At 30.8% G+C, this 18,829-nt stretch overlaps 1 protein-coding gene across 2 annotated transcripts in view; it reads right to left on the bottom strand.

Annotated features, from left to right (window-relative positions):
* LOC118186044 (uncharacterized) overlaps positions 1-18,829 on the bottom strand; it is a 219,857-nt gene that overhangs the window by 120,823 nt on the left and 80,205 nt on the right. For both annotated transcript variants that reach the window (XM_085812188.1, XM_085812187.1), the window contains exons 3-6: positions 9,345-9,426; positions 7,644-7,750; positions 5,716-5,931; positions 3,593-3,691 (exon numbers count right to left, since the gene is read on the bottom strand). In XM_085812188.1, coding sequence (XP_085668314.1) covers positions 3,593-3,691; positions 5,716-5,931; positions 7,644-7,750; positions 9,345-9,426 — 504 coding nt within the window. The remainder of the gene's footprint in view (positions 1-3,592; positions 3,692-5,715; positions 5,932-7,643; positions 7,751-9,344; positions 9,427-18,829) is intronic.

The following is an 18,829-nucleotide window of genomic DNA, read 5'->3' as shown; positions in this document are numbered from 1 at the left end:
ATAAATAAAAACAGCTAAAGACGACAGGAATTCCAAAGAATGTTTGAGAAAAATGTATTCAACGCCCACTTTACACATTATAGATTAGTATATTATGTGCTTGCACAAAAACACTTGATGCAAACAGCTTTGAATCATGACATTTAGGTTTGTACATAATTTAAAAATATTTATAAAACATCAGCTTATAGATCATTCATAAAAAATTCATAACTATTTACATGAATCAAATGATGATTCAACAACAGAAACACTAAGCTGGAGGTTTTCAGTCTTTACTGCTCCATTGTTAATCTATCTTCATTGTACATCAGAATGTCATCTTTTCCCTTTTTTTTAAAATTGATTTAAGGTGTGTATTCTCAATAATAAATAGAAATAAATTTTTATTTTAGTCAGCTATAAATGTATGCATAAATTTACAGTTTTTAATATTGAATAAAAAAATATTATTCATATGCTTATATAATTGCATTTGATAAATAACACTAAGGAAGCATTTCAGTGCACTTATACAATGTCTAAACTTTATTTAGCCCTTTTGGAGCCCATTATTTTAATCATATATTAGCTGTCCGTTCCATGAATTTTTGTTGCAGTATGAGTTTACATTCTGAAACTAAACAATTCCCTCCCTGAGGAATATATATATAGTAATAATTCTCCCATAAACAATTCCTTTGCTGAGGAATGTATAATAATTATTCCACTGGGAATACAGGAATTCTCTAGCAGCTTAGAACTTCTGCATTCAGTTATAATTTTGATATGCTTATAAAATTTTGCAATAAATTAAACTCAAGTAAAAGCACCTATTTGTTATTATCAATTTGCTATTACAGTTTCATTTTACACTATATTTATATAATTTCATATTTTGTACAAATAAAATTAATTTTATTTCTTGTTACACATAGAGATGTGATATAAAACGACACCCTGAAAACAATTACTTTGTTTAGACTATTCATAAATTTAAATTATTTATAATAGAAAAAGCACTGAAAAACTTCTGGTTCCAGAACTTTGCTTTGTTAAAAATAACCAAAATTTTACTAACAGAATAATTTATAACAACAAAGAATACTGTAAAAGATATTTTTAGTAAACTTTAGATTTCATTTAATAAATATTTATCAAAATAAGTGTAAACGGTAATAATTATATTGCAAAGGGAAAAAATTCTAATTTATATTTATTTTCTACTTGAAATCTAATAGTACCTGTAAGAAATTTTTGTTGACACTCTGTAATTCAAACATATTGGCATTTCTTAAACTAACATTACCTTCAAATAATTCCACAATGTCAAATTAATCATTATACATATTACTTTAATTTGACGTAAAAATAAATAAATTACAAAAGCCTTCCAAGTTTTCATGATTTGAGAATAAATAATGAGAACCTAGTTTCTATTTTTTTATTCATTAAATTTTTCTGCAATCTATAAATAAAAATACTATGTTTGAATCTAAATAATTATAAACATCTTTATTTCTTATTATAGCTTAATAAAGTTTGTGTTCTTGGAAAGAAATTACTAGAAATTATTTTTATCACAGATTGTTGATTCTCATTGGAGCATAAAAATTCAGAACTTACTTATTTATTGAAAAGTATGAATAAAAGTAATTAAATCTGTAGCTGCAAATAACATTTATTGTAAATTGTAAGCTATAAATTGACTAGCTCCATTTATAGATTTCCTGGAGCATTATTAATGTTCATTTTCGATGCAAATGAAAATAATATAAAAGTGGACTTATAACAGTAAAATCGTATTTGCAACAAATACATAATTGAAATATCACAGCGAGCCACATAAAATTACTTTTCAGACTGCATGTGGCTTGTGGGCTGCCAGTTTGAGATCATCAGCGTAAAAAGTTAATTTCTATCTTATAATTTAAAGTATATAAATAGAAATTTGGATAATTATTAAATTAGTGAAATGAAAAGAATTCAATAGTACCTGCTTTCAAAAATGGCAGCTTACATAAAATTTAAGAAAATGAGTATGTCGAGTCACAAAATCAAATCATTTGTATGATGTAAATAGTTAAAAAATTACTATAAAATATTAATATGATTATAATATTAACTACTCATAACATGAAAAATGTATTATGTGGAAAATTTAATTTTAAATTAATATCAAGAAATAGATGCTTAAGGGAAAATAGATTTTACAGAGAAATAAAAGAGCATATTTACTTTTTTTCGGGGGGTGTATATCATAAAAATAGCATATCATAAAAGTAAAGTATAAAATATTTATGTGTTTTTTTACATATCACATAAGTATGAAAATTAACTGTTATCAGGACAGGATTCAGAAATGTGCGAATGTATGTACATGCATGCGAATGTATGTACATGCATGCGAATGTATGTACATGCATATATGTATGCATGAATGTGCATATATACATTTCTGAATACATTCATACATTCTGAACATATACATACATTTTGATAACAGAACCGTACCTGTAAAAACTTTCAACTGTTTCTTAACAACTGAAAATCTTTCTAATAATTATTATAAATCTATCTGAAGTTTACTTAATTAAATATTTTACTACTTACAAGAAACTAATAATTTTTAGAGTCTAAAGATTTTCACAGTAAATTCAATGAAAAGAATTCAATAGTATCTCCTTTCAAAAATGGTAACTTATATAAAGCTTAAGAAAATGAGTATTTCGAGTCACAAAATCAAAACATTTGTATGATGTAAATAGTTAAAAAATTACTATAAAATACTTATATGATTAAAATATTAACTACTCATAAACATGAAAAATATATTATGTGGGAAATTTCATTTTAAATTAATATCTAGAAATAGATGCTTAAGGAAAAATAGATTTTACAGAGAAATAAAATAGCATATTTACTTTTTTACGGGGTGTGTATATCATAAAAATAACATATTATATAAGTGAAGTATAAAATATATGTTTTTTCCCCTCCCCCCATATCACATTAGTATAAAAATTAACTGTTATCAAGACCAGATTCAGAAATGTGTGAATGTATGCACATGTGCATGTATGTACACACAATATATGTATGCATGTATGCACATACATACATTTCTGAACATGTACATACATTTCTGAATACATTCATACATTCTGAACATGTACATACATTTCTGAATACATTCATACATTCTGAACATATACATACATTTTGGTAACAGAACAGTACCTGTAAAATCTTTCAAAAGTTTCTTAACACCTGAAAATCTTTCTAATAATTATTCAAAATCTATCTGAAGTTTATTTAATTAAATATTTTACTACTTACAAGAAACTAATAATTTTTAGAATCTAAAGATTTTTCACAATAAGATTTCACAAACAAAACAAAATACATTTAACTTTTTCAATTAATATCATAATAACTGAAACAGATTAAAGGCAACATCGTAAATTACTCTTCCTATATAAGAAACTGAAATTGATAGAAGGACATTTAATTCACTCAATAGTTCAATATTTTTTATTACTAAACTAGATTTCCAAAGAGAAAATGGACATTTCTAAGCAGTACTGAAGTTTAAAATCAGATGTTACTATACCTGGACAATCCATTTCATCTGACTGATCACCACAATCATCTTCACCATCACACAAGAACTTTTTACTGATGCAGTGGCCATTGTTGCAATGGAAGGAATCTAATTAAATTTTTAAAAAGGAAATTTATTAGTCAAGTCATGCAATCAATCTTAAAACAATAGCATAAGATCTTACTCTCAATCTATTCTAATATAAGGCCATATCCTCCCCCTCCAAAATGATGCTTTTTCTGGTATAAAACTCCACATATATTACAATTTCAAATAACAAAATAAAATATAAATTAAAAAGAATCCAGGAACATATATCTAAATACTATAAGCTTATAAGGTGTTTTCTCCCTCCTTCTAGCGTGCCTTCGTGGTGTAACGGTTAGCACACGAGGTTCGTATTCGAGAGATCCAGGGTTCGAATCCCAGTGAGGCCATTGCTAATTTTTCTGTTTCCTGCTTGAAAACAAAATAGCCTAATGACTCTACAGTACTTCCGAACTGAAAGGTGGTGGATAATGATTCTTCACCACCAGGATTTGGCAACTGGCTCCATTAATCCCCAGTCGCCTTTTAAAAAGGAGGAGGACATAAGGTATTTTCTACCTCCTTCTAGCATGACCTGGTGGCAAGTTTGCTTTCAGGAAGGAAAGTGCGAAGCCAAGTAAATAAGCATTCACAAAAAAAGGACATAATAACAATTACGAGATTCATCTAAAATTACAAAACTTTAAACAATTAACTGAGGTTTTAAGATGGCTATAGGGCACCTTTTAATATTATTTGCATCAATAGTTATAACTGTAAATATCTGTCATCATATTATTAATTAGTCTCTGGCCTATTGTGAAAGCTTTTGGTCAAATAACAATAGTATGTCCTTAACTGGACTAATTTAAATTCCTTGTGAATGACATTATTTCTAATGTAGCATGGTGAACTGGTCTTCTATTGCAGTACACAATTTTGGACAGTTTGCAAATGCTTTCCTTTGGTTCTGAAGGAAAATGCCCAGACTGGGCAAGCATAACACAGAATGGGATGTAGAATGGCTTTATAAAAGAGTAACCTATTACCAATAGATGGAACACTGTTTCGAGCAATTAAGGGGGTACAGTTTAGCTTTATGCACTAAAAATTTTTGGATAATAGATATAATGTATGTGATAGAATTAAAGAGGAACATCTAGAAATATGTGGTATGGTTAGCCTTGGTCCAAGTAGTTTCGCAAAATTGAAAATTTTTATTCACTTTCTTCTAGGTGAATAGGATTGCAACTGCTTTACCAATATTCACTTGTATTTTCCATTTTTAAAGCCAGGGCTCCAATGTCTGTGTATGATTTTATAAATGTTGAATGGCTGGATTAATTAAATATGCTTTAAGCAAGGATCACTGTATCATCAGAATACACTGCTGATGTAGTGTTGGATATACATGGAATGTTTTTCACATAAATATTGAAAATGAGGAGCCCCAGAAGTGACCTCTGCGGTACACCAACTCAGATAGCTTGGCAAGATGAATGTGCACCTGAGATGTGAATGACAAAGTGTCTATCTGTCAAGTAGGATTTAACTATGTTTGAGAGGTAATCTGAGAAGACCATATTGTATATTTTGTAGTTCTGTTTTTATCAGCAGACATTAGAAGCCTATAGTTTAGTAGTAGAAATACTACAGTATAAAGCTATAGTATTTTTTTAATCAATCCAGATTATACAAGTTTTTGCTTATTTGAGTCAGCTCTAGTCCACATAAACTGAAATAATCAGGGCTCTGCTGTATTTTTATTTACACTTTTATGATAATTAAGTTCAACAGATGATTTACCTTTAAGAGGGAAATGAGTAAAACGAGGCTTAAAAAGCAAACAAAACACTTTCAAAAGGAAGAGGGAAAATGAGCAATAAGTTTTTAAAAAAAATTATACATGTTCTTGTTTTATGATTTTATCCACTTCATCAATAAACAAGGTCACATATACAAAAAAGCAACTGTGGTATACAAGATATTCAAGTAAAATTAAAAAAGTCAGATGGGAAATGAAACTAAAATAAAATTTCAGATGAAAAACGTTTTATAATATGAAACTAAATAAGTATAATGTGGGTATAATGCAAAATATATACCTCTATGGCATGACTTAATATGACATATAAATGGTAAAAGAGTTTCACATGGAGCCAGCTCCCAAACTTGTGACTCTCCCTTGATTTTGGCACGTACACATTCTCCTTTCTGAGGCTGTGGTTGGTCATGATCCCAAAAGCCAGTATATTTTGATATGAAAGTTCCACTTGAGGATTCTAAAGTGTTTGTGGAAAGTCCATCCACAGATGTTAAACCTATACAGAAGTAATATATAACAAAATATTAAAACCACTATAGGATTTGCATATTCAGATTAATGTATACACATATATATATTTAAAAAGCTAGCAATAATGTGTTTAATCTTTCATTATAATTATTTAAAGAAAGAACAAATAATCAGCTGAATACTTTATAAATTTATTTTTTATTTAATTTATATATACACAATGGAAGGGATCACTTTTAAGGTAAACAGACCAATTTTCTTGTGTCACCACCATAAGATTCTTGGCAAAAATAGTAGGTAGTGTTAAACAGATTTATAATGAGGTTGAGAAACTGTTTAAATCTGGCAGCAAATTTGAAGTTTATTTCTTTTATGTGGTTCTTTAGTGCCACTGGCAAAGAATCTGAATTTTAATGAGGACTTGTGAAATTTAGGGAGTGCAGAGAGGTTAGAAAACTGGTGTTTGTCTGTTGAAATGGAAATTTTTAGTCTGCAGTGAAATATTCTTATTTTGTTATTAGAATTGGTCTTTTTTATAAGTAATAATATCCTTAAATTCTTTTTCAATTATATGGTAATAAAAGAATTTTAAAATAATAGTGAAGTTATTGCTGGCTTTGTCTATTTCAGTGATGATGAATTTTTGATTCAGTAGATTAATTTTACTAGAAATTTCCTTTCTGTTGTGATGATATTATAGTTTGCTAGTATGTAAAATGTTATGCTTGAAGTTGTTAACAATGAATGCGTTCAAATTATTTTTGAAGAAAATTTTTTAAATATTTTTGAAGTGCTTATGCAAAATTGTTTTCTAACTTTGAAAACTGGTCTAAACATTTTTCTAATTGCATTAATTGTGTTTAAGCTGGGTTTTTTTACTATTGATTGATTAACAATAGTAATATAGATAATAAGAAATAATAATACAAATAATAAGAAATTTAATTAATATAGATAATAAGAAATAATAATACATATAATAAGAAATTTAATTAATATAGATAATAAGGATAATATAGATATATAATAACATAGATAATAAGACATTTGGTAAAATCCTAGTATACGGTGCAGCCTTGGCACGATTTTAAAAATTATCGCCAACACCAAAATTACCCGTATATGTCCCGTTTACTGCTCATTATAAAGTCGCCAAATCCCTCATGCACCGGATACTAGGATTAAACCGAGACATTTAATATAAATAATAAGATATATATAGATAATAAGAAATTAAAGAGTGAAAGCAAATCTTATTCATTTTTATATACTGAACTACTATACCATCATTAACCTTTGCTGTACCTTCCATATGATATCAACATTTGGAAAAAAATCATTCCCTGTCTTTTTTAAATTAATTGTTTATTAGGAAGTCCAATATACATAGATTACAAAATTAACATTTTTGAGATAAAATAATTAATATCTGAAGGCAGCAAAACTGTAAACTATGATTAAAATAAATAATTTAATTCCCCCCCCCAAAAAAATAGGGTTGCTATTCAGTAACATTATAATACATTTAATGGAAATATCACTTTGATAAATGCAGAAAATGCCTATCAGAATCACAAACTGTCTTACCTAGTGTTTACCCAGGAAAGTACATAAATTATCAAGAGCTATATCATAAAGATCCATGACATATTCCTTACAGAATATGCCACAAATTGTTTGGAAAAAAAAATTATGAGATTTTAATTCTTTATAAATGCATGCAATAAAATTTCTTACCTATCCAATATGAAATTTCTCCTGTATCTCTCAGGCTTTTACTAGCAACTTTGCTGGTAAAATTATTTTGATTATAATCACCTATTAAAACTAGTTCACCTCCATACCTAAAATTATAATAAAAATAAAAAACACCGCATTCTAGTAATGAACATACAATATAAAAACACATTGCATAAGTAGCAGTTTAAAAATTTAGACTAGCTTTGGATATTTTGTTCAGCTCGAAAGTACGAATGCTTTCATTTTTAAGTGATAGATAAATCATGAAATTTTACAGATTTAGACCATCACATTTAGAAACAATATGAAAAAAAGATACAAGCAAACTAATTAGACCTATGATAATCACTTATTAAATCATACCAATAAAAATTATCTACGAGGTTCCAAAATAAGTTAGTTGCGTAATGCTTGTAATGAACAGAAAGAAGCGAATTTGTTTTCGAAATACGCCGCGCAGACTGTCCAGACAGACATATCCGCTGTTTCACATCCGCTTATTTCGCATCGATGTTTGGCCGCAAGGAACAAAATAAGCTTAGATGCAAAAGCAAGGCAAATAGAAAAACGACAATTTGATTTGAAAGAAAATTAATTTCGTAGCACTTAATGAGAAATACTTTAAGCCCTGATGAAAAAGTGGGTAAGAAGAATGTAACCTCTACAAACGATATGTAATCTTTTCGTTTCTACAACTTTATGTAGACTGTAATGGGCGACATGAAACCAACCCATCTATTACAAAAAACAAAAAAAAAGGAAAAAAAAAAAGAAAAGAAAAAAAAAAAAAAAAAAGAAATCTTTAGAATAATAATCTTTAAAAGTGCAATTTTGCATAGCACACGACAATTTAGTTTCAATAACATGGTTGCAGTTAAAAAAAATTCCAAGCAGCCGGTGTTTTTACAGCAAAGCAAAACGTCTAAAAATGTGCGAACAGCTTTTGTATTTACTGAGAATTTATTATAGACTTAATTCGATTGAAGGTATCGTTACATCCTGAAACATTTTTCAAAATATTCAAATTGGTACTTTAGATTCGATTCATGACTGAAAAAAATTCGTTAGATTGATATTCTTTAAAGATGATTATCATACATTTGCCAATGTTTTTCATACTGACAAACAAGGATAATTAGCTATTTACTTGATTACAATATCACACAACTATATCTTGATAAACAACTTGAAATATAACCCTTTGTTGCGTCACGATCAAACTCCAGGAGATGGAAGTTTCCCTGTTCGGAAGTGACAACAGATGTAAGAGAGCAAGAAGCTAAAACTTTTTTTTTTAATATACGAAAAAAAAAAGAAAAGGTGTTTTTCGTGCTGTACTTTTTATTATCATTATTATTATTATTTAAATATATGTTGTTGATGTTTCTTTCAGCGTTGTCGTCTATGATCAAAACTATCTACATTCATTTTCACAATCAATCCTAACAAGAACAGGAATAATTTATTGATAAATTTATAAGGTATTTTCTCCCTAATTCCAGCACGCCTTCCTGGTGTAATGGTAGCACACTCGGCGTGGATTCGAGATGCCCAGGTTCGAGTATTAATATAATTATAAATATTTTTCATGTCTCCTGCTTCAAAAATACTTAATTTCTCTACAAATTAATCGTCAGTTATTTGCATTAAATATTTTATATTGAAAAAATATATAATTAATAATTTTTAACTACTTACCTCCCACAAATTTCTGCAGCTTTTTTCCATGAGTGCCTAATATTGAATAACCTATAGCAATGTATGTCATCTTGCGTCCAACCTGAAAATAAAAGATAACAGTTATCAGAGAAGAAAACTACTAAGAGATTAAGAAGGATTAATGTAAATACAGCGTTCATGAATGTTTTTTACATTACTGAAGTTTGTTGGTTTATGATTAAACCCAAAAATAAAAATTATTGCCTAAGTAATTAAGTAAATGACTTTTAAAAATCAGATAATGTTAAGATCGTTGTTATACAATAAAACATTTCTGAATCACAGGTTTTGTTCAGATGACGGTTTTGGCGGCATAAACCTTTGGTTTAAGTAATAAAAGTTGCAAAACCATTCACATCAGTTTAGAAGAGGGTAAACCATAGCCAATTAAGGAAAAGAAAGCTGCACATGCGTAAATGTGTAGTTAACTTGCCAATAAAGTTGAAAAGTTAGAACGATTAGGCAAAATCCTTAAACAGGTTTTTTGATGTAGTAAGGTCTGGTTGCGTAGCAACGGAGATCGGCTTAGACCAGTGCTCCGCAACCGGTGTGCCGCGGCACACTGGTGTGCCATGAGTAGGATATAGGTGTGCTGCAATCAAATACATGTATTTGACATTTTGCAATTTTTTATCATGTATTTAATACACAATGACATTTTTTTTTCCTTAATAATGTCTATTTTAAATGTTTTTATATATTTCACTGTTGTGTGGTTGTGTGTGTGATTGTAAGTGTGTCAGCATTTGAATTTTTTCGGCACTTCCTTGATAACTCGGAACTCAAAAATATATAACTTTTTTTTAAACATAAATTTAAACGAAATATATTGCTTTCAGACCATTTTAATTTAAAAAAAAAAAAAAAAATCTGAAATGTTTCAGATTTTAAATTACGTCCAAAGGGGCGTTTTTTAACATTTTGTGTGTTACCTTTCTTTATTAAATATCATGTTCCTCGCACTTAAACCATAAGATCCAGTGCAACAGCAATATCGCAAAATAGTTTTAAAACGAGCCTATCTTTAGAATTTCCGATACAGAGACTCACGCGCTGGAGATAAAAATGTTTTTTCTGCACAACGTTGCCATTGCTCGCTTTGAAATCCTCGACTTTGTTAATCAAAAATTCGTCAAAGTTTTAAAAAATAGGAAATCGATCATAAAACAAATTTCAAATTTCAAATTTGGTTTTCCACATGCTCATATTCGTTGGAGGATTACGTTATTCAAAATTCGATGACTCTATGTACTGTTGTTTTATCACAATACGAGAAATATACATACATTTATGCAGATTTTTCATTATTTAATTTCTTCAAATATAATGCAGGACTCTAATATTTTGTGGCAACAGTTTGAAAAGTGAACCGACATTTATGAGTCCGACGCAAAATGCCAAAACGAAACTAATAGTCCTTCGGGATTCAAATCCCTTTGGACTAATAATAGCTCTAAAACTGTTTTTTTTTTTTTTTTTTTTTTTTTTTTTTTTGTTGTTAATTTGAAATAAACCAATCAAATTAAAGAATTTTTGTTTTTTAATTTTTTTAAAAAAATTTCGCAGTCAGTAAGAACTTCGTGTTGCGTTGTCAGATATTGAGCCGAATATAAAACTTTTGTGTTCATTGAAGCAAGCGCAGGTATCACATTGATAATTATTATGATTGCATATAAATAAATATGTTATGGTTTTATAATTGTATGTTTTTCAAATTAAAAACAAAAATTTATTGTAAATTTTGTGCATAAATCAATACATATATACATTATCTTTTGGTGTGCCACGAAATTCCAGAAAGATTTTTTGTGCGTCGCAGGTGAGAAAAGGTTGCGAAGCACTGGCTTAGACCACTTATGATTTTAAACTACCGTGTGAAAGAATCTTTACAGAACATGACTACTGGTCATATTCACAGACGACCGTCTTAGGGACACGTGTCGAAGAGTGTCTTGATTCTTATATTGACATACAGCTACGACAGATATCATACGTAGCTTATCAGTACATGTATTTTATTTTTCCTATGTATTAAAATTCTGCGGAATGCAGTAGTTTTGATCTGACTTTCTACTATGGATTCTCTAATAATATAAATATAATTTAATTTTAAATTAATCCAAAAATTTCCATGAAGCATTTCCCATTAAAAATACGTAAAACATACTACTTCAGAATTAATCATTTAATCCTTATCTAGGGTTCTGTCGAATGCTCTCCTACAACTAGGTATTTCAAGTGAAATATTTCAGGTATTATATTTCAAAGCAATATGTTATATTTAAAAAAATTAAATAATGAATAATCTGCATAAATGTATGTGTTTTATTATCGATTTCATATTTTATAATACTTTAACGAATTTTTGATTAACAAATTCCACGATTTCAAAGCGAGAAATGGCAACACTGTACGGGGAAAAAAAAACGCATTTTTATCTCACGATTAAACTCAACGATTTCAAAGCTAACAATGGCAACATTTAAAATATTGCCATTGAACTGAATTTTATGTTTTAAGTGCGAAGAACATGATATTTAATAAATAAAGGTAACACACAAAACGTAAAAAAAAAAAAAAAAAAAAAAGAAAAAGAAAAACCAAAAACAAAAAGAAAAACAAAATCTGAAATGTTTCAGATTTTAAATTACGTCCAAAGGGGCGTTTTTTAACATTTTGTGTGTTACCTTTCTTTATTAAATATCATGTTCCTCGCACTTAAACTATAAGATTCAGTGCAACAGCAATATCGCAAAATAGTTTTAAAATGAGCATATCTTTAGAATTTCCGATACAGAGACTCACGCGCTGGAGATAAAAATGTTTTTTCTGCACAACGTTGCCATTGCTCGCTTTGAAATCCTTGAGTTTGTTAATCAAAAATTCGTCAAAGTTTTAAAAAATAGGAAATCGATCATAAAATAAATTTCAAATTTCAAATTTGGTCTTCCACATGCTCATATTCGTTGGAGGATTACGTTATTCAAAATTCGATGACTCTATGTACCGTTGTTTTATCACAATACGAGAAATATACATACATTTATGCAGATTTTTCATTATTTAATTTCTTCAAATATAATGCAGGACTCTAACATTTTGTGGCAACAGTTTGAAAAGTGAACCGACATTTATGAGTCCGATGCAAAATGCCAAAACGAAACTAATAGTCCTTCGGGATTCAAATCCCTTTGGACTAAAAAACGCCCCTTTGGACGTCATCAAAGCTTTCAGATTTTTTTTTTTTTTTTTTTTTTTTTTTTTGTATTCTCATAAATACTGGTCACATTCACAGACGACCGTCTTAGAAACATGTGTGGAAGAGTGTCTTGATTCTTATATTGACATACAGCTACGACAGATATTATACGTAGCTTATCAGTACATATATTTTATTTTACCATGTATTAAAATTCTGCGGGATGCAGTAGTTTTGATCTGACTTTCTACTATGGATTCTCTAATAATATAAATATAATTTAATTTTAAATTAATCCAAAAATTTCCATGAAGCATTTCCGATTAAAAATACATAAAACATACTACTCCAGAACTAATCATTTAATCCTTATCTAGGATTCTGTCGAAAGCTCTCCTACAACCAGGTATTTCAAATTAAAGTTTCCTACATTCTCATCGTCTGCGAAGAACAGAGCGATTAAAAAACACCTCGCATAAATGTAAAGGATCAAAATAGGCGCGTTAGGTGTTAGAGGGCGCTGATGAGCTGTAGCTAAAAGCGTTTCGCTGGCGTAAATCCCAATACCCTGTGCGGTTTCCAGCGGTATGCATAGTTACATGAACACAAAGTTTGCCGTGTTGCGGCTAAAACAAAGCAGTTACTCAAAGGAAATACACAAATCGATTCCGAGTTCCACATCTGCGCAGCTGCTCCTTTTCCGCCCGGACATTTTTACTTCCTTGTAAGATGTAAGAGAAGTGTTGTGATCGCGAAATATTTCAGGTATTATATTTCAAAGCAAATACCCATATAAAACTTTGTCTATTTTTAAAGCAATTTTTTTTGTTCTTTCAAAAAATTAGTAACAGCAATTTCACGCAATTTCCAATACTTTGCGTTTTGCATTTAAGTGTAAGTATATGTACTATGCAGTAAGGTTGTAGAGACAACAGGTTATTTTAAGCAGCAAACATGAAAAACGAGCAATGCCCTCGCCGGGACTCGAACCTGGCGCTCTCGAATACGCGCCGAGTGTGCTAACCCTTACACCACGAAGGCATGCTGGAAGGTGGGATAGGGTGGTAAAGAGGGCCGTAACCTCAGAAACGAAATATATACATGATATACAAAAATGGCAATAGTGGCAAAATAAATATATAAATATGATTATAAAAATGAGAATAAAAAAATGGCGTGGCCTGTTATGATCAGGCGTCGCACGTGTCATGCACTTGCATACGATCAGCTAGTCTGGTTAGGTGGATTCGGCTGCGCCCATTTCTGCTACCTTATATACACCCCCAGCCCACCAGCGGCCGAGCGGTAACGTCGCTGAACACTGGTAGTTCGGTCCGAGGTTCGAATCCCGCGAACGGGCTGGCTGCATGTGTGTTTTCGTGGTTTTCCCCATGTGTAACGTGCATACGAGCCAGTTTCCTTTAAAAAGTCCTCCACGAAGGCATCCCTCCCTTAAGGCAGATAGCCCTCGAGTGCTTTGCCGTAATCTAATAAACCAAACCTATATACTCCCCCTTTTAAAGAGCGACTGGGGATTAGGGGACCCAGTCGCCAAATCCTGGGTGTGCAGAATCATCATCCCCCACCTTTTATTCGTAGTTCGGGCGCCACTGCAGAGTCATTAGTTTAATTTTAGAGCAGAAGATGTAAAAAATGTGCAATGCTCTCGCTGGGACTCGAACCTGGACCTCTTGAACACGCGCCGAGTGTGCTATCAGTTACACCACGAAGGCATGCTGGAAGAAGGGAGAAAATACTTCCATTTCTAACACATGTATGTTGTGAACTAACTGAGCAATGGAAATTGTGTTAAGTAGAGAAAATTTAAAAATTCAGTGCAACAATAGTATAGAAATCTGGTAATGAAACATGTACACAATCGTGCAAACCAAAACAGAATACAGAGTAATAGCTTCTGAAAAAAAAAAATAATAATAATAATATTGGGAGAATGCTGGTTACTTGTTTATACTGACAAACAACTATTCCGTTCCTCTTCCTCGAATGTCAGTTAGAGGAAGTAAAACAGCAGGTCTATCGAAGCTGCTACCTTTTCTCGGTTTAGTGACCACGAGGTCACTATATTCGCAGAATAAATCGCCCGTTACTAATAGAGAATTCAAGAATTATTTCCATGGAGGATCTCCGGATGTGTCACGGAATAATTTAATTACGATAGTTTTTCGAATGTGCAGATCATTTACCTCTGGATGAAGCAGAAATGATTCACAGTTTCAATAGCTTTGATGTGATTTTTTTTTTTTTTTTTTTTTTCCTTTCTTTCTAAGTGCGTCGCAAGGAATTATTACAAAAAATTTCATCAAAAAATAAAATAAATAAATAAATAAAAAATCAGAAAGCTTTCAGATTTTACATTACACAATTTTTTTTTTTTTTTTTTTTTTTTTTTGTGTGTGTGTGTGTGTGTGTTACCTTTATTTCTAAAGATAAGCTTAATTTAAAATTATTTTGCGATATTGCTCTTGAAATGAATTTTAGGGTTTAAGTGCGAAGAACATGATATTTAATAAATAAAGGTAACACACAAAATGTTTAATAAACGCCCCCTTTGGACGTAATTTAAAATCTGAAACCTTTCAGATTTTCTTTTATTTTACTTTATTTTTTTATATTTTTTAATAAAACATTACTAGCTTTTGCCAGCTGATGAAATCAAACCATTACTGTCCACACGAGGAAAGCAGAATCTTCTGTATGCGTTGGTAAAAACATTTCTTTTTAAAATAAGCCAATTCGTTTCGGAAATATGCATCAATCTTTCTGCTTACATTTGACGTTTGTGGAAAGTGAAATCCCAGAATTATCCATGAAAAGAACTGATTTTTCCTAACATACTTCCTTCATGCTTTATTAAATCGATTTCTTCTGTATAGAAGGATCATAATTTAGACTTTTAAAAGTAAAGGATGGGGAAGGGGGAGGAAATCTGAAAGGTTTCAGATTTTAAACTACGTCCAAAGGGGCGTTTTTTAACTTTTTCTGTGTTACCTTTATTTGTTAAATGTCACGTTCTTCGCCCTTAAACCATAAAATTCAGTTCAAGAGCAATATCACAAAATAATTTTAAAATGAGCGTATCTTTAAAATATCCGATACACAGTCTTGCCTGCTGAAGATTCCCCCCCCCCCGCAGAGTAACGGCAGCACACATACTCAGCACGTACTCTAGAGGTCCAGGTTCGAGTCCCGGAGAAAGCATTGCTCATTTCTTCTCATTTTTATGTCCCCAGCGTATAAAAAACCTAATGTCTCTACAGTGGCGCCCGAACTAAAAGGTGCTGAATGATGATTATTCACCACCTGGGTTTGGAGACTGGGTCCCCTAACCCCAAGTCGCCCTTTAAACGGGGGGAGTAAGAATTGTAAGAATTGGAGGCTCCCTTCACAAGTGTCCCCATAGCTCAAAAGAAGGGGCCCCGTATCTCCACAAACGAGGGCAGCCAGTAACCCAGCCACCCCCAAACAACAAACAAAAATACTAAATCAAAACTAAATAAGCACATTTAACACAATATTACAGACTAACAAACAAACAAAAAAAAAAAAAAAAAAAATCCATAAACACAAATTCACAACATAGAACACCACAGATATCCAAAACCCATATAAACAATAATTTAATTTTAACAGAAGATTCCTACCAGCGCCCTATTTTCATTCATAAACTTCATTAGAGCAATAGAATATGATTTAAAAACTTTAAAATTAATGACACTTACATTAAAATCTGTAATGTTAAAAATCTGTCTAATAGGGGCTGTTAAACTACAATCAACCACGAAATGCCTAGCATCACCATCAACCTGACAACTATTACATAATTTATTTCCCTGCAGTTTAAATCGGTTGAAATAGAACGGAAACCTACCATGTCCAGTTAAAACCTGATTAACATCAATGCTGTTCATACATTTCATTTTATTTGTGATTTTAATTAGTTCCATAAATCCTTCGTTTTTTGGTGAAAAGAACCATTGTATTTTCCATTTGTTAACGTAATATTTTTTCATTCTTCGAATTGCAATTCTCTTCGAACCTGTTACTTCAATATCCATTGCACTGACATTTGAGACCGCCTGCTTGGCCAGGCTGTCGGCCCTCTCATTACCAATAAAGCCTATATGGGCTTTAACCCAATGTAGCTTAATATTTAAATATGAACTCAAAGTTTTTAAATGACTCTTAATTTCGACAATTAATGGATTGAAATTGTCTGGGCGGGAGAGCGCATGGAGAAGTGACAGGGAAACGGGGGGAGTGTACGAGGTATTTTCTTCGTCCTGCATGCTTTCGTGGTGTAACGGTAGCACACTCAGTGCGTATTCGAGAGGATCAGGTTGGAGTCCTAGCCAGGTCATTGCTCATTTTTCCTGTCTCAGCATAAAAAGACATTTTCTAGAATTATGTACCTTTTTTCCCTCATATTTAGAGTTTACGACTGAAATTATACCCAAATATTAAATTTTGTAAAATTAGGTGAGAAACTTATCGAGAATTTAAACAATTACCTTGGGGCGTTTTTTTTTTTTTTTTTAATTTGCGCCCAGAATAATTCATTTGGGGAAATTCTTAATTTATGGCTACCTATTCCCCTTTCCCTTTTTCATTGCGCAGGACCGGAAAAAAAGGTGCACCGTTCATTCTTTCAAATAATTTTAAGAAAGTTCGTAAAGCATTTGGCGTTAAAATCGCTTATAACAAATATGCCAAATTTCAAAACGCGCCAAAATATAAATTCACGTATATCTTTGGGAATTTAAAATAAAAAAACTCTTAATTTTTTTGTAAGTATCCTAGAAAGACATCCAGGCTCGGATTGAATAGGTACGGGGCCCGATTTTTTTTTTTTTTTTTTTTTAGGGCTCTTTTTATGTATTAAGTATTTAAATAAAATTCAAATTCACTATATATATATATATATATATATATATATATATATTTAATAATAAAATTCCATAGTCAAGAATACACTTAAAATTCTAACTGTATGTTCTTTTCATTTTTAATGACGACGTTCTTTTATTTCAAAGTACGTGGAATTAAATCCACAACCCCGTAGTCAAGTTGTTTTTCCCGCTTTTTCTACACGTACAGTTTTAGAATGTTCTCGAAATATTTAAAGCGAACTGTATTGGCTGACAAGGCTGACGTCATTTCTTGGAAGCTCCGCCTTTCCAGAGGCTACAAAAAGACTCGCAAAAGGAATATCGGGGCTTTTTCTTAAATGTCACGATGCAGTAAACCTTCATACAAAATGTTATTAGTAGTTCTTTTTTATTTACTCGGGAGATCAGATTTTTGTAATTGCTATTTTCTCCTAAAATATAATAAATGGATCCTGTTTTTTAAAACTATCGTCTGATAATTTAAGCTACGACTACATTGATGATTCTTCAATAATCTATTTATTCCTGACACAAAGCTGGTACATCACATATATATGTGATGTACCAGCTTTTGTCCGGAATAAATAGATTGGTGAAGAATCATAGATGTAGTCGAATGCTCTAAGTATCAGACGATAAATTTAAAAAACAGGATCCATTTATTATTGTTCAGGAGATATAGCAGTAATAAAATCATATATCCGGAGTAAATAAAAAAGAACTACTAATAACTTTTTGTATGAAGTTTACTGCATCGTTACGTTAAAGAAAAGACCCCGATATTCCTTTGCGAGTTCTTTTATAGCCTCTGGAAAGGCGGAGCTTCCAAGAAATGACGTCAGCTATTCCAGTTCGCTTATTACATAATTAAATGTAAGATAAAATCTCCAGAACATTCTATAACTGTACGTGTAGAAAAGGCGGGAAAAACAACTTGACTACGAGGCTGTGGATTTAATTCCACGTACTTTCAAATAAGAGAACGTCGCCATTAAAAATGAAAAGAACATACAGTTAGAATTTTAAGTGTATTCTTGACTATGGAATTTTATTATTACAAATATATATATATCAAATGTCATGGATCATCAGACAGGTAAACTTCTACATAAATTAAAAAATAAAAATGTTCAAAATACAAAAACATTTATTGAATATAAACTTACATCACCGAATATGAATGCATGAATTTACATATTTCTAAGTTTTTGTTTTGTAAATTCTTCTCAAATTGTTTGAAAATATAATTTCCTTGCGTCTTTATTTCGACATAATTGCTAAACTATTTATCACAAAATGCAACTCTAGTAATTATAACGATTAGAAGAATAGCGAACCACAAATGCAGGAAACAATTG

This window comes from Stegodyphus dumicola, chromosome 2, assembly GCF_044657685.1.
Source record: "Stegodyphus dumicola isolate Sdum_Otavi_A_Nest chromosome 2, ASM4465768v1".
NCBI classification, from domain to species: domain Eukaryota; kingdom Metazoa; phylum Arthropoda; class Arachnida; order Araneae; family Eresidae; genus Stegodyphus; species Stegodyphus dumicola.
Note: the sequence above shows the minus strand (reverse complement) of the source record. Positions and strands in the feature narration are given on the sequence as shown.